At 36.9% G+C, this 17,158-nt stretch overlaps 1 protein-coding gene across 1 annotated transcript in view; it reads left to right on the forward strand.

The window, feature by feature from the left end:
* Nucleotides 1-9,118, forward strand: part of LOC150089307 (uncharacterized) — a 40,266-nt gene extending 31,148 nt beyond the window's left edge. The window contains exon 4 of the mRNA XM_090389943.1: nucleotides 9,016-9,118. Coding sequence (XP_090246069.1) covers nucleotides 9,016-9,118 — 103 coding nt within the window. The remainder of the gene's footprint in view (nucleotides 1-9,015) is intronic.
* The last annotated feature ends 8,040 nt before the right edge of the window (nucleotides 9,119-17,158 follow it).

Genomic DNA, 17,158 nt, shown 5'->3' on the forward strand with positions numbered 1-17,158 from the left:
TTAATCGAAATCATGACCCAGAGCAGCAAAGCAAAAGGTTCAAGCTAATGGGAGTGCTGTGGCTCAGTGGAGAACTGAGGGGGGCAGTTGTCCTCTGAATCACAGCCTTTTAAAATGTACTGCTTGTTTGATGTTTTTTGGAGCAATTAGGGACAGGACATGATATTGCCAAGGGGAATGTCTTTGTGTGTGCACGACGTAAAGAAATCAGGCGACAACTCAGCATTGTTTTGGGCATATATGAGAGCTTGAAGGACAAGGTGGATGCCTTTGAAGGATCTAAATTGAGGGGCCCATCAAGCTCTCAGCTGCCCACATTAATGCCAGAGCTTGCACTTGAACATCACGCAAGACAGCGGCAACCCCACTGGTGAGCAATAGTGGGCTCGCAAGAGCACATTGTTATTTTTTTCGAAAATTTGCGAGCCCATTGTTGAGACGATCGTTTTACAAATGAGATCCTGAATGCAATTATTGAGTATCCAGAGCTGAAACTACGGTGGGGTGAGCGGGGCCCCATCCCCAGCATTTTAATGGTGCAATCGATCAGTTATATATTTTAAAATCCCTTCGTTTTTGATTTAATTACAGTTGGAACTCTGTTTAACCAACTTCTTTATAGCGAATTTTTTAAAATTCCTCTTGGCAATTCTTGAAAGAAGATTTCCGTATAACGACGGATTACGAGAGACAACTTTGAATGCATTGTTCTCACCTCTGGTCTTTATGCAATTAGAAAGTGCAAATTAAGAGCGAACCTTTTCACAATGTTAGTAGTGTCCCTAAAACCTATGCAGTGAGATACCAAAAAGTTGCACTATGTCAGAGGATTAAGACACGGATAATAGCCTCTGGGCAACCTGCGTTGTGGTTCCCCTTTACTCCACAAGAAGTCATATGTTTTTCGGCAAAGTTAGTGATCCATGCATTCCAGTAAATTTCTCCTGTCTATGTTTACATGGTCACAGTAGCTGAATATCCATGTGATTCTGACATTTTGCACAATATTCGAAGAACTAGTGATGGTAGCAACGTAGGGGAGGATTGAGGCAACTAAGATATATAAACTTTACAAAGATTAAATGTTGGCAGATTTTGAAATTTCGTCGAGGCTTTCACCATGTAGAAAATGTTCTAAAATATAATGGCATACAGGCAATAATTAAAAAATTGCTAAAGAACTTGATGTGGAAACTATAAAGATCAGTCGTGTGTTCAGACCGTGATGAACAGCTTGTAGCTTGCGGACAGCAGTTGTGGGTTGGGGGAATTATCCCGCTTTGTGCAAACATTTTGAATCAGAAGTTAAATATTCCGGATTTTTAAATCAACTTTTAAATTTGGAATTTCTTAACCATTTAGCACTAATGATCGACATCCTGCAGGATGTCGATCATTACCTTTCAGAAGCTTTACAGAATCACAATGGTAAAAGCATATAAATTAATTATTTGAACTATCAATGCTATTGCTAATTTTAAAAATTCTGAAGTTAATTATGAAGCTAAAATTAAGAGCATGCTGAAGTGGAAAGAATTTGAAGGAATCAAAATTGAAAGTAAAAAAATTACCTCGTGACAAGTTATTAAATGCATTGTTTTATCTTAAAGGATAAATTATTAATGCAACAGGGCAATTTTAAATTAAATAAGAAAATAATGATACCAATGAAAAAAATTTTAAATATGTGCTACTGGAAATCGTGGAATATGAAAGAACTTTCGTCTTGGTTACAAGATGGTGAAAACCTAAGAAGAAATTTTTCTGATAAAATATGAAATAAAAAGTAAAAAATAATATTAATAATTATAATAAAAATATGAAATAAATGATTTTAGAGATTTTGTCTAAGACAGTTTATCTTTAAAATCAAGTGAAATTCCCTTTTCAATTAAGAAAGCCAGAAATTTCGTTGAAACCATTGCAATTAGCACTGCTGAAGCTGAGCGAACTTTCAGCGCAATGAATAATATTGTGTGATTGAATGAATAATGTTGACAATTAAACACATTTCAGATTATGGTGATCATACATCTAAATGGAAAACCATTGCTTCAATTTGATGCAGATCATTCTTCTGTAAATATCGCACAGCTATTGAGCAAAGCTCGACAACAAATTAATAAAGAAGTAAATTGGCAATTTTTAGAATTTGTATAATAATTTTTTTTCGTATAATCTGTGATTTTTGTGTACCTTTTTTAGAATAGTTTGTTTTTTATGTAATATTTTTATAGTGTGGAATGTTTTGTGATAGTTTTTGTTATTTGTGATATGGGAAATATTTCGTCTTATTTTTTATTCTCAATGTTAAAATTTTATCATGAAAAAATGTATCCACTATATTTCCCTAGTTAAAAAAAATAAATAAATAAATAAAATAAAAAAGTCATGCGTCTGCCGGGCACGCACGGTAGATGGTTTTATGTGAAACATCCTTCACATTTCTTTTATACATTTTGATTTTTATGTATTGATTACGTTATGCATGTCGTCAATTGTTTGAGGAATATAAACAATGGGGTCTAAAAATCAATTTTAGCAAGACTGAAATGTTGTCTTCAGGGCCAGGACACGTTCTAAATATTGCAGGTTTTAAAATCAAACAAGTCGATAAATTCAAATATCTGGGATCAATCTTACAAAGTGATGGATCATCCCAAGCAGAGATCAATAAGAGAATTACAGACTGCAGAAAGGCTATCGGCATGTTAAACTCTGTTCTGTGGAGCAAAAATATCCTAAATAAAACAAAGAAACTTATATTCCAAACGATTGTACAAAGTCTTCTATTGTATGGAGAGGAAACCTGGACATTGAATAGGTGAGCGGAAAACAAATTGCTCTCCACAGAAATGGATTTTTGGAGACGCTCATCAGGAACTTCTAGAAGAGACAGAAAACGGAAAGAGGACATAAGGGAAAAAATGGAAGTGAGAAAGACTATTATTGACACCATCAAAGAAAAGCGTCTAACATGGTATGGACATGTAAAACGGATGCAAGAAAACAGATATCCAAAGGCTATCCTGGAATGGATACCTCCTGGAAGAAGGAGAAGAGGAAGACCTAGGAGGACATGGATGGATGGAATACGGGAGTGCATGACAGCCCGAGGCTTAACCGACCAAGACACCTTGAACCGCACTTTATGGCGGAAAAAAATTCCTAACAAGAAATAACTTGTAGGCTGAGGAAACCCATTGTAAATGGAAACACTCCTCTTGAAGAAGAGAAGATGTATTGATTACAAAATAAAAAAGCTTTTTTATTGTAAATATTTTATTGACCATTCACAACTTTCCATAATTTATAGAAGACAACATACAATGGATTTATGATAACTAAAGTAAGAGACTTATACTTGCTATTGCAATGTATCTAAATGTCTCTGAAAACAGTGTCATTTGAGGAATGTTACGTGCCCCGAATAGCTGCTTATGTGAAAATGCGAGACGAAAAAAGAAATTGTTCACAAATCTTTGTATTGTTGCAGTCATATGACAAATACTTGCAATCATACTTACTGTTGTTGTTATTTGGTTTTTAGGAGCATTAGCAACTAAGGCCATTTTGCTCTGGGGATATGCAGTGGTTATTCCCTGACCTTTCTGCATCCTCCATATTTTGGTGGTCATGGGCTTGAACCCCGGTCTAATCAAGAAGTGTGTGCTACGCACTGCTGCTCCTGCCCACCTGGCTACGGATGCACCATCATACTTACTGCAGTAGTAACTGCAGGAAGTATGATTGTGGCATCATACTATTAAAAAATTCTAAAAAGTTAGAACTCGCGATATCATACTGGTCACGAAAAATGTGTCACACACTCTAATCATATTACTAGCGAGTGCCCCACACAGACTAGTGGTGTGAGCATGGGAAGCGCCTTGGATAACGTCACTTCCGTGACGGATCAGATTTACTCGATATGTATCCCCCCCAAAGAATGTTTTACATCAAAACGTCGGCAAAAGTGCGAGCCCATTGTTAAAATATTCACAGCTCACCACTGGGCAACCCCCAAGGCAGAATGCGCTGGTTCCACAGGAACTACTAGTTGTCAGGGAAACGGGGAACATATTGGGCAAAAATGATAGGTGGAACAGGACCAGGGTACGTCTGCCAGGGGCAAAGGTTGATGACATTGGAGATCAGATATAATTTAAGGGCACAAAAGGGGATATTGTTGTACATGTTGGCACTAATGATATTAAGAGTAGGAGACTGTCAGAATTACTTAACAAGTACACGTCACTGCTGAAAAACTGCTGTGAATTAGGATTGAATTTGAAAGGGTCTGCAATTCTGCCCAGATACGATAGGAGGGAGTGTATGATGAGAGCCTTGTCGATCAATTCGGGCCGGGAGAGATATTGCAAGGCTCAAGGGGTAGAATTTTTCTCAGCCTGGTCTGCGTTTGTTAACAGGAGAGACTGCTTCCATAGGGATGTGATACACTTAAATAGAAAGGGTGCAAGAATATTTGCTGATGCCCTCAAGGCAGTGTTAGGTGGGTCGGAAAACTGCTAGCTTGGGGGGGGGATTCACGGACTAATAGATTAACAATAGCTGCTGGCAGAGATGAAAATGATTCCTGCACTGCTTCTATTGGAATGAGCAGCAGCCTGTGTTAGGGTAGCTAAGAATAGGAACAGGTGCGTGTACACCAGTGCTAGGAGTTTGGTAAATAAATTTGCTGAATTTGAGGTGTTGGTCAAAACATCAGAGGCAGATATTGTTAGGGATATCAGAGACATGGTATCACACAGATATAAGGAATGTAGAAATGGATCTGGGGAGTACAATGTGTACAGGAAGGATAATCAGGATAGGAAGGGAGGAGGGGTTATGCTATTTAGTTAAGATACACATAAAATCCAAGATAGTGAAGCCAGTTGATATCGCTGGACAGTGCAGTGTCGAGTCAGTTTAGTTTACTATTGGGAGATCAAAATTGAGAGTGGGAGTGTGTTATAGGCTTAATGACTCTGATGAGTATAATAAGAAACTGTACAGGGAAATAGAGTGGACCAGTAAATCAGAGAGTCTTATAATTGGGGCATTTTAATTTCCCAGATATTTACTGGAATTTGTGGGTTGGTCACTCACACACTGGTACGACTTTTGTGAATTAATTGGATGATTGTTTTCTACATCAGCATGTTCAGGAGGCAACTAGAGGGAGTAATACTGTGGATCTGATTATCAGTAGTGATTCTTCATGCATTAAGAATCTGCAGATAAAGGAATCACTAGGTGTCAGTGATCACAGTGTGCTGAAGTGGGATTTACTCAAAAGGGTAACTACCATCAAAAAATAAGCCATGTGTATGGCTTATATTTTGCATATCCTATATGCAATCTGTATGATTACAAAAGAGCTTTGGATGAAACAGCTGTGGTAGTTATGAAACTTTTTTGCTGCATGTAAACTTCTAATTTTCTATGGAAATACTTCTGGGGCTTGTGTTTCATTTCAGAATGTTTTGTTTCTAATTGCCGTTTTAAGTTTATTTGGCTTCCGCCTGTCGGTTGCAAGGATATTGAGACACAAAGTACACTGAGATCTTCTGACTGAGGTCATTCTTTCTTGTTTATCACAACACTGTAAAACAGAATGATAAATATGATTTTAATTTGAATTCTGGAGTTTGATGCTACAAGGAACAGGCTGTTTGTCACTTGGTTTTCATTTTAAACATGCTAAAAATCTCTGCATTATTTTATGGGTCTTAAATAGAACAGCCTAATTTGAAACTGAACAATAACATGTTTAACATGACACTGAATTTTAACAAGACATTGTTCAAGGGGGCACCCAACTTTGTCTACACATCCACAAGTTTACAACAATAATATAAAACTAAAATACATACCATATACTCCGGGAAGTCAATCCTCCTTTTTCAAGTCATCCTTTGACTCGAAAGGTCAGTGTATGTTTTAATACCATTATTTCTGCTCTTTACCTTAAAATATGATATTAGCATTATCAAAGGTCCACGATGCAAGAAAGCAAGCTTATATAGCATCAGCCAAAAAAAAACAAACAAAAAAAAAACCTTATTTCACCCATCCACTCACTCCAAATGTTTGTCAAGTTCTGCCTTGAATCTATTTAAGCTATCAATTTCTACAACGATAGATGGACGTTTGTTCCAGCAATCAACCACCCGCTGGCTAAAGGCAAACTTCCGCACTTCTATCCTACAACCGTCTTTCCCCAATTTGAATTTATGCCTTCTCAGGCGATTATTCTGAGCAAGAGGAAGAATCCCATCAGCATTGAGCATGCTCAAACCATTCAAGGCTTTAACCATCATGCGTCTCCAGACGCTGTAATTTGCAAAACTTAGGCCTTTCTTCATAAGAGCAATCCTTTGTTCCATTCACTAATCTTGTTGCCCTTCTCAGTACTCGTTCAAACAGCTCTACATCCTTCTTAAAATGAGTCCTCCGGACCTGTATACAGTACTCAAGGTGTGATCTGACCATTGCCTTATACAAGGGGATAATCACCTCCTTATCCCTGCTAGAAAAATTCCTGTATATCATTGAGAAGACACCATGAGCTACTCTTGCAGACAGTCTGCACTGCTCAGAAAACTTCATATCTGCCTGCACAATTACCCCCAGGTCCTTTTCATTCTCTACCACTGTCAGTGTGGTACCACAGAGTTGATATGTTACTCTGGGATTACTGCTTCCCATATGTAGTACTTTACATTTGTTAATGTTAAACTTCATTTGCCACCTCTCAGCCCATCTGCTCAACTTTTCTAGATCCTGTTGCAGTAGCATGCTGTCTTTACTGTCATTAACAACCCTGCCAACCTTTGTATCATCTGCAAATTTGGACATTAAGTCTGATATACTATCATTGATATCATTGATAAATACACAAAACAACAACGGGCCCAGCACCGAACCCTGGGGGACTCCACTAATAACATTAGTCCATATACAGCGGTGTTAATTTACTGCCTTCTCCCCCTCAACTATCTCTTTATCCATTGCAGCAACTTGCCCTTAATGCCATACTGCTCCAATTTGTACAGCAGTCTTCCACGTGAAACAGTATCAAAAGCTTTCCTGAAATCCAAGTATACGATATCAAAATTATTTTTTGCATCCAGTTCCAATAGTATCCATCATAGTATCCAATCAAATTGGTCAGACAAGACTAATCAAGAATTATACAATGAAATCTCTATTTTCTGTGTTAACGACTGGGAACACTATACCAGATAATTGTTAAACATGGTTAAGAGAATTATTTAAAATTTTCTTTTGAATTAAAATATTGATAGATTACAAAACATTTAGAACTACAGTACTTATAGTGTAGTGCAGTGTTTCTCAACCTTTTTGTTGTTGTGGCAGCACACTTTTAAAGATACTAAAATTTTATTATATTATTATTATTATTAGCCATATGGCGCAAGGAAGCCTGCGGCTTTTGCTGCACCAGGCAAAAAAAAAAAAAAAAATTCTAATTTACCCTAAGAGAGAGAAGTAGAAGGAAATCACCAAGGAAGAAAAGAATGATGATATCCAGCTCAGGACCCTGGGTGTGCCAATTTTGTGGCACAATACAATCACTGTTGTATTCATATATATTATATATACCTATATATATTATATATTAAAAATATGTATATAAATATTATAAATAATATATATATATGTATATTCATAAAATGGAAGTTATTTCTGTTGGGTATGTTTAATAATACACTTATTATTTGTTTGCAATGTTACTTTTTTGAACATATATGAATTGCATGAAATTTAAGAGAAAATATGTAAAAAATTAACATAATTATATATAAAAACAAACAAATATACAATTATAACATTTTAATCAGCAGTTGGGTTTGATGGGAGGCACACAGTTTTTAAATACGAGGATTTATTGTGGATAGGCTTATTCTCACTCCTCTTCTACCGACTTCAGTCTGGCCCTCTTTTTTTTTTTGTTTAATCATGTTTAAAGCAGAAAACCCTGTTTTGCACAAGTAGGAAGTGGAAAATGGCAATAAAATTCTAATTGACTTTTCCAAAATTCGTGGAAATTCATTTTAAATTTTGATCCAAAATTTGTTAATATTAGCATTATTAAAATGAATTTCCAGCAACTGGTCACTACGGATCTCAGGCAATTCTTCTTCCTCTTGCAGATTAAGTTCTAACGTCGGAAGGTTTCTTGTTGCAAATGGGTCTCTTACCCACAAATATTTTTTTGGTATCAAGGGATGGTCATTTTCTCCACTCGTTATCAAGTTGCCTCTTCTGATTTGCTTTGACTAAAAATTTATCCATCGCTAATACTTTCTAAAAAATTTAAAGTTGCTTCTAGAATGTACTAACAGAGTTAATTGAAAATTCCTGTTCTATATGAATTAACTTAATATGGCATTTTAGTAATAAAAAAACACAAAAAGTACTTTTAAAACACAAAGGAATTTTCTTACTATGCTGCTGACAAGTTGCGCTTATACAACTGAAAGTGCCTGGGTGAGACTCTCAGATGATAAGAATGGCTGAATAAAGGTGAAAAGATCTACTACTAGGAATCAAAAGCTGAATAAAGGATTAAAGATGTAGTACTAAGAATCAACATGATGTTTGGAAGGGGATGGGATCAGAGCAGCATAAATAAATGAATTTTTTATTTGAATTAATTATTATAAAACTTGAATTTATTTTTTTTATTTTCTGTGGCACACCTGAAGCATACTTGCTGCACACAGGTTGAGAAACACTGATGTAGTGTGCATATTTTTAACTTTAAAGAAAGTTCAGAAAACTTAAATATTCACTTAAAATTCAGAAATATTTCAAATAAAACAATGAAGCAACTATAAACTACTGTATGCCAGGGCCATATTTTGGTGTTCTGCTAAGTCTTAGATACTCTTCATTCTGAGGATTTTAATAATTTTGATATAATTTCATTATATCAAACATATTATTATTTTTTTATTTATGTATTTTTTTTTTAATTCAAAGATATTTCTATAAATTTAGTTTTGAAGTTATTTTCACAGCACTTATTTCAGCAGTAACTTACTTGCAATATGAACTTTGTGATGTTAATGGTTTTGCTAACTGAAAAAGCTGAAGAATTTTTAATTTGGCTTTTTATCTTAAACTCTGTGTTTAAAAATTAGTTTATAGAATTTTATCGTTGGAATAAGATCATTAAATTCTATCTGAATTATATTTTTTCATGGGCCCTAAAAACCTTCTAGATCTTAGGTGCAGTGTGTAAAGCGCCTTTTCTGCTGATCTACATACATCAGTGTAAAAGATGGCACTGATGCATGCAGATCTGCTGGAGTAAAATTTACCAACTTATTAGTGCTACATTCTACCTCTAGCACATTTAATCAGTCAGTAAAAGTTTCCATAGTATTAGTAGTGGCCAATGATGTAAAAAAGCAAGCTTCATACAGCATCGGCCATAAAAAAAAATAACTTCCCACATCATCCACCATATTGCCCTCTAATAATTCGTCTTGTTCTTCCTTAAGTTTATTTAAACAACTCAATCCCGCAACAACAGCTAAAAGTTTGTTACAGTAATCAACTATTCACAGGCTGAAGGCAAATTTACGAACATCTCTTCTCCAGTCATCTTACCTACATTTAAATTGATGTCTTCCCATGTCTTGCCTGAGCAAGAGGAAGGATGCTATCAGCATTTAGATTACTCAGTCCTTTCAGACCCTTAAACACCTCAATCAAATGTCCTTGCAGGTGTCTAGTTTCCAGATGTTGCATTTTGCAGAACTGAAGTCTTCTATAGTAAAAGTAACCTTCAGTCCCTCCAACTAATCTCATAGCCCTTTTCTTCACCCATGCAAAACAGATCCACATTCTTCCTAAAATGAGGCTTCAGGTATGTATACAGCACTCAAGATGTGGCCTAACTATACATAATATGATAATTACCTCCTTATCCGTGCTGGAAAAAGTCCTGTATATCATTGAAAAAAAACAAAAAAACACAACAACAATGGGCTCTCCTAGCAGCCTGTCTGTGTCTTATCCCAGGTCTTTTTTGTTCTCCACTACCTATTATAGTTCTGCCCAGTCTGTATGTTGTTTTAGGATTGACAACTGTTATTTTTGGATTGACAACTGCATAAGGGTGGCATACTTACTACCCTTATGCAGTTGTCAAACTTCATTGTCACTTCTCAACCCATCTGCCCAATTTTACTAGATCCTGTTGTAGTATTGTATTGTTATGGTTACTTTTTGCATCCAGTTCCTTTGTTACTGTATCAGAGTATAGTATCTAATCATATTAGTCACAACATCACCCCTTGAGGAATCCATGCTTTGACTGCATAACTGTGTTTCTGTCTAGATGGTCTTGCATTAATAGTAGATAAATAAAGATAAATAAACGAAGCACCTTTTACCAGTGATTTCCATAATTTTCCCTGAAACCAGATATCAAGCACACAGGTCTGTAATTACTCATGATACCCTTTGTGAATTGGGGGATACATCTACACATCTCACAATAACTACACTGAATCCGAGGATGCTCTCAAAATTATGGTTAAAGGTGTGCTACCACTCTTTTAATATAATTAGATAGATCCCATCCACCCCAGGTGCCGTTTTATGTTAAGCAACTTCTCCATCTCTTCCATCATGCGGTATAATTGATGTCTTTTGAGATTATCATGGAGAGATGCAATCTTCTTTACATTTTGAGTCTACAGCTCTAAAAGGGGATCGCTTAAATTTAATTTCACTAGTGGTTAAAAGTTTTGTCAGCAGTATAATTTCTGTAATACTCAATTTAAATTCCATAGTATATTGTAAGTTTAAATTTGTAAAGTATTTGGAAAGCTACAGCTTATTCAGATAGCCTTTGTTAGTGATATTTTGGCAGGTATTTTGTAACTTTCATTTGGTAGCTTAAATTTAGCTTTAGTGATTTAAGTTTTGTCAACAGTTTAATTTCTGCAGTATTTTGTTAACATAAATTCTGTAATATATTTTAAATTTCAATTTTGTAATCTTTGTAAAAAGTCAAATTTTACTTAAATTATGGTTGCTGCAAGATCTACTTACAATACAAAGTCCAGGGACAATTGGGTCTCAAACAGAAATTACATGACCATTGAAATAACTTTTGAATAACAACTTGTAATATTCAGTAAACTGGCTACCTGAATCATGTAATTTAAAGAATATTCTATATATTTATATAAATGCTATGTAATTATGATTTGATCATGGCAATGCCAAAATATTTGTATTTTAATGAAGAGTAATTACCCTAAAAAAATACCCTGAAGGTCTTTATTATAAGATCACTTTTCCTATAATAAAATGGTTACAGTGGGGGTTACAGTGGGTAACCCCCACTTTACAGTGGGGGTTACCCACTGTAAAGTGGGTAACCTCACTGTAACCACTTTAATTAAAGCTGATTCCCCAAACACATCTTTACCTCCCTCCCAGAAAATCCTAGAACTATTCTTATATAAAATGGCACAAGCTTTCCCCCCACCTTTTTTGGAAGAAAACAATTGTAAAGCCATTTGCAGGCAGTGCCTGCAAGATTTTAAAAACAATAAATGACAACACTGAAGTTGATTATGTAATGTGCTCCTATAAAACTGCTATTTTATAAGTAACCATTATTAGTTACTGTTTTTCTTTCTGATAGCACAAATAGACATAGGCGGATCCAGGGGAGGGGCACTTGCCTTCCCTATCATTTTTGGAGAATATACACCAATCATTTAATTGCCTTTAGCTAAAAAATATAATTTTCTTTAGGATTTTATCTATTTTTGCATCGTAGCTCAGCTATTTTCATTTGACTACAGTTGGCAACACTGATGCTGATGTGATCGCCATTCTAGTTCGAGATGTCATGCAGTTTGGTCGTGCGTAATGTTTACTTCAAAGTAATTCACAGTTTAGCTGTGTGCCTGTGTACCCAGTCACATTACGTTTGAGTGCTGTATTTGTTTTATTCTTGGAATTATTTTGCACCTTGGTTGTGCACAAAATGGTGTCCCCGTCACAAATGGTGCCCCCACCCCTGTCATTTTTTTTCTGGATCTGCTAGTGCAAATAGATATGTACCAAAATTTGTAAAACAGTGGCACACTCACATGATCATATTGCATACCACTTGCTAACTCCATATTCAAAGATACCCAAAGGGTTGGTTGTCAAAAGTCCCATCAGAATTTGGAGCCACTGCCCAAAAAGGCAATTTACTAGTGGCTACAGTACCTAATATGAGGCCGACCGGGCTAGCCGGGTGGGCAAAGTGCTTGCCTGGCAACCCACAGGTCGCGGGTTCGATTCCCGCCTCGGGCTTGGATCAAAGTACTGCAAAAACCTTGGGAGGTGCATTATGGCCACAGATGCCTATGCGCCAACAACTACCAAAAAAAAAAAAAAAAAACCTAATATGAGTTCATTTAAAAAGCAGACTATACATATATATATTCCTGAAATAGTGTTTCTTATCAGGCAGCACCGGGAGTAACCCCAAACTCCATGTAGTATACTCTGTCACAGTACAAACTCTGTGAATGCCAGATGGCGTGAGTTTTGGTGGTGGTCTTGTTCCTCCAGCGTTTAGCCACAGAGCCCCTAGTGGGATCCCACATTGCCCATCTGCTACCACAAAGATGCTGCCAAGTATAGTAATGAATAGATATAGCCTGTGGCAGTGGTGAACCCTGAACTATGCCTGTGCTTGCCAGGGAGAGCCCCTATATGTATATAAAAAAAAAACATGCTGCAATATTTTTTATTGGAAAGGGAGCATGGTGGTGATAGTTCAAGCACTGGAGAAAGGGGATGAAGATTAAGGAAGTGAATGATAGGAAGACTATCCACTGGGAAACTGGAAGTTAAAGGGATAGAAAGGCATCCCTGTGGAGGGATGCCCACCCTCCACAGGGAAGGACTGTCAAGAGAAGTAAAAGGTTTGTGGTGAAAAGGTTGGGTGGGGAAGGAAAGCAGGGACTGTAGGGGAGAAAAGTCATTGGGGCAGGATGCCTTATGTAAGCACTGTGGGGAGTGCTCTTCTGTTTTATGATCCCACGTTGTCCAGACCAGCTTAGCTGGTGTCAGCCAATCTCATCATGCTACAATGGGGGCATGATGTCAGCAAGGCAGGCAGGTTTCCTGCTGGGTTACCCCCCACTGCAGTCTAATTTGGGTGGAGGAGGCTGCTAGAACAACACATACTTTTAATGCACTCAACCCAACTGTACACCTGTCATACTTACACAAGTGCACTTTTTTTTTTTAACATATTTAGGGTAGACTGCAAAAAACGTAGCACACAACTCACTCACACATTCACCATCTTACATTCGTCATTCAGGCAGGACACAGGTGCACCTAAATATAATAACCACTTAGACAATCACATTTTAAATACAGAATCATTATAGTCCTTGTGCAGTTTTAAATTTTCATAACTTCTGTTCTATGCATGATAAAATAAATCTGTAAAATGGGAAAGTGAAAGATTTATTACAGTTTTACATGCATTTATTTCCTTGGGCTTGCAGTAAAGGATTGTTCTACAGATTCCACACTTTTCTCACTGACACCTGGCCTTCCAGATCGTGGTTTATTATTGACGGAATCTGTTTCTTTGAACTTTTTCATCCAGTTAGTTATGGAATTCCTGTGTGGTGCATCTTTGTTGTAATGGGTTCTAAATCTTTTATGTACTGCAATTACAGACTTGAACTGGGCCAAACAGCACATAATTTACTCTCTGCTATTGAAGCCATTTGGTTAAACCTAATTCTGCAAAAAAAAAAAATAATAATAAAATTTTTGCTAAACTACAATCAAATAAAAAGAATCACTCTTAGTACATACTAAACGTCACTAAATACTAAATTACATTTCTACCGCTTTATACAGATTGATTTTATCATGTATAGAATGGAAGTTATGAAAATTTAAAAGTGCACAAGGAATTTATGATCCTGTATATATAAAACACACACTCACACTATAATCAGAAACATTCACTCAGTCACCGTATAGTTTATACGGGTGACTAACATTCTTTGACTTTTACACAACCTCCAAAAGTAGCTATTTAAATTTTTTATTATTTTTTTTTTAAGTGTAGTAGTAATGGAGGCATGTGATGCAAGAAATCAATATGCAGAAGAATCCCATCAGAATTTAGTGTGCTCAACCCATTCAAGGCCTTATACACCTTAATCATATCACCTTGCAGGTGCCTAGTGTCCAGCCGCTGCAATTTGCAGAACTTAAGCCTTTTAGCATTAGCATTAGTAGAGGCATATGATGCAAGAAAGCAAGCTTATTCAGCATCAGCCAAAAAAAAAAAAAAAAAACCACAACCACTACTCCCATTTCTTGGTAAGCCTTAATCCTTTACCTCAATAATCTTGTTGCCCTTCTCTGTACATGCTCAAGCAACTCTACATCTTTCCTAAAATGAAGCATCCAAACCTGTATGCAGTACTCAAGGCATGGCCTCACCATTGCCTTATTTTTTTTTATGAAAACCCCAAACACAAGAGGTATTAGAACCTATAGTACCTAGTACCGTGCTTGGGTTGGAGGTTGAGAAGACGAAAGAAGATATTTGTTGACATTAGACTTGAACTTCTGTAGACTGCAATTTTCAGGAAATACGTATGAAGGAAGGTTGTTCCAGAAAACGGCACTTGAATCAATAAACGAGGAATATGAAAAGTTTGTTCTGTGAGTTTGAAGTTGGACAGTAAATGGATGGATGTTGGCGGCACATGTTCAGACTGTTTTGAAAGAGAGAGCGGGAATTATAGAAGCCAATTCAGAAGAACAGTGCCCATGGAAGTATTTGTAGAAAAGGCATGCAGCAGAAACAGTATGTCTATGAGACAGCGAGTGGAGAGACTCTGTTAGAGATGAATCATTAATTAACCTAACTGCCCTCTCTGAACAGAATCAAGAAGCCTGAGCGTGGTTTTGAGGGGCACCGCCCAGATGTGGGAACAATATTCCATGGTAGGGCAGATTTGCGATTTGTAAAGAGTGAACAGCTGTTTGGAAGAAAAGTAATGCCAAGAGCGAAAGAGAAACCCAAGTTTTTTAGATACAGAGGAAGCAATATTTGTAATGTGTGTTGTGCCAAGAGAGATTAGAAGTCAGGGTAATCCCCAAAAGAGATATATCAATTTGCCTAGAAATCGGAGTGTCACCAAAGATAAGCATAGGAGCAGAAGAATCCTTTTTTGCAAGATATAAGACAAGACTGGGTTTTAGAAGGATTGAAATCAACTAAGTTGTCTTTGCACCACTGGAAATTACCTGGAGATCGGCATTTAAGGAATTGGTAGCATATATTCAAGAAGTTGAAGCTGATTGAGCAGGGCAAGGTTTCTCAAAATAGAAAGTGGAATGCAATATGCTATCATCGACAAAACTATGGATGGGATTTCCAGTCAATGGAAGAATCTCATCCATAGTTTTGTCGATGGATGGAATATACAAAGGGAAAAAATTGGGGTGAAATAACTGAACCTTGGGGTGGGGGACACCAGCATTAGTGGAGAAGTTAGAAGACAGAGAGCCATCTACCATCACCCTCAGTGAGCGATCAGAGAGAAAACTGGATAACCAATTACTAAAAACAGTTGGCAAACCATAAGATGGAAGCTTGTTTAGAAGATCTTTAAGCCAAACACAATCGAAAGATGTCAAGATCAACTGTTTGTGTTTAACCAAACTTTTCCATTAAATTTGTCCATAAATGAGTAACATAAGCCAGAATATCACCAGTGGATCAACACCAACAGAATCCATACTGGCGATCGTTGATCAGACTGAAGGTTTCTGGGTAGTTTAAGAGTTGGCGGTTAATTGATTTCTCCATTACTTTAGAAAGAGTAGAAGTAATTGCAATAGGACGATAATTGGATGGGAGGGATTTGTCACACTTTTTAGGAACTGGCTAGATATGAGCGAATTTCCAAGCAGAAGGAAAAAAGGTTTTTACCTTTGGAATAAGAGAGTGAAAAAAGGCGGCAAAGAATAGTATTAAGTTCAGGAGCACAAGTTTTGAGAACAAATGGAGAAATACAATCTGTACCTGGAGCTTTCTTAGCATCAAGATTCTCAAAATCCTTCTGATATCCTTTTGATGGAAGACCACAGGAGGAATTGAATGGAGAGTGTTGGGGATGGTGGGAGGTGTTTTACCAAGATCATTAATATGAGTTTGAAGAAAAATGGGATGCTAGCAGGTCAGCTTTATCCTTGGCTGAAGTGACAACAAAACCATCTGGTTTTGGCAGAGGTGGGCAAAAGTTGCGGCCAATAGCTTTGGCAAGAGACCAGAATGCCCGGCTACCATTAGGGCAAGAAGCAAGTTTTCTACTCTTAGTTTGTTCAAAATCTAGTTTGGACTGATTAATAACTGTTTTACAATTGTTGCGTGCTTTGGTGTAAGCAGCAAATGAAACTGAAGAATTGGAAACAAGCCAATTATGATATGCAACGTTCTTCTCTTGAACAGCCTTAGCACATTTATTGGAAAACCAAGGTTTAGATAAAAGACGAGATTTTAAAGTGGAGTGTGGAATAAAGGATTCCATTCCTACAAGAATAATTTCACTGACACGATCTGAGCAAACATTGACATCAGAAGTTTTGAAACAGTAATCCAACCAAGGAAAAGAAGAAAAGAAATCTCGCAGGTCATCCCATTTTGCATTCTTGTAATGCCAAACAATACGACATTGAGAATAGCCATGAGATAATGGCTCCATTGGAGAGGAGACAATCACCAAGTTGTGATCTGAGGTGCCTAAAGGACCACTCACTTTGACCGTGTGCTTAGAAGGGTTGTTTGTGGGATCAAGCGTGTTGGCTGTATGGTTAGGATTGTTCGGTATCCTTGTAGGTAAATGAACAATCTGTGCAAGGTCATTAGTAATTGTAAAAACCTCAGCATCTCGACCAGCTGGATTGGTGCAACTAGAAAACCGAAGCCAGCTGGAGTTGTGAACAGTAAAATTACCAAGGAAAATTACCTTACTGTTAAGAAAGTTAGACTGAAGAAAATCAAGTTGCAAAGAGAGGAAGTCAAAGAGCTCCAAGTGATTAGTGGAGTTGGGAG

The sequence above is a fragment of the Mastigoproctus giganteus genome, chromosome 2 (assembly GCF_048544385.1).
Source record: "Mastigoproctus giganteus isolate SK-2022 chromosome 2, ASM4854438v1, whole genome shotgun sequence".
NCBI lineage: Eukaryota > Metazoa > Arthropoda > Arachnida > Uropygi > Thelyphonidae > Mastigoproctus > Mastigoproctus giganteus.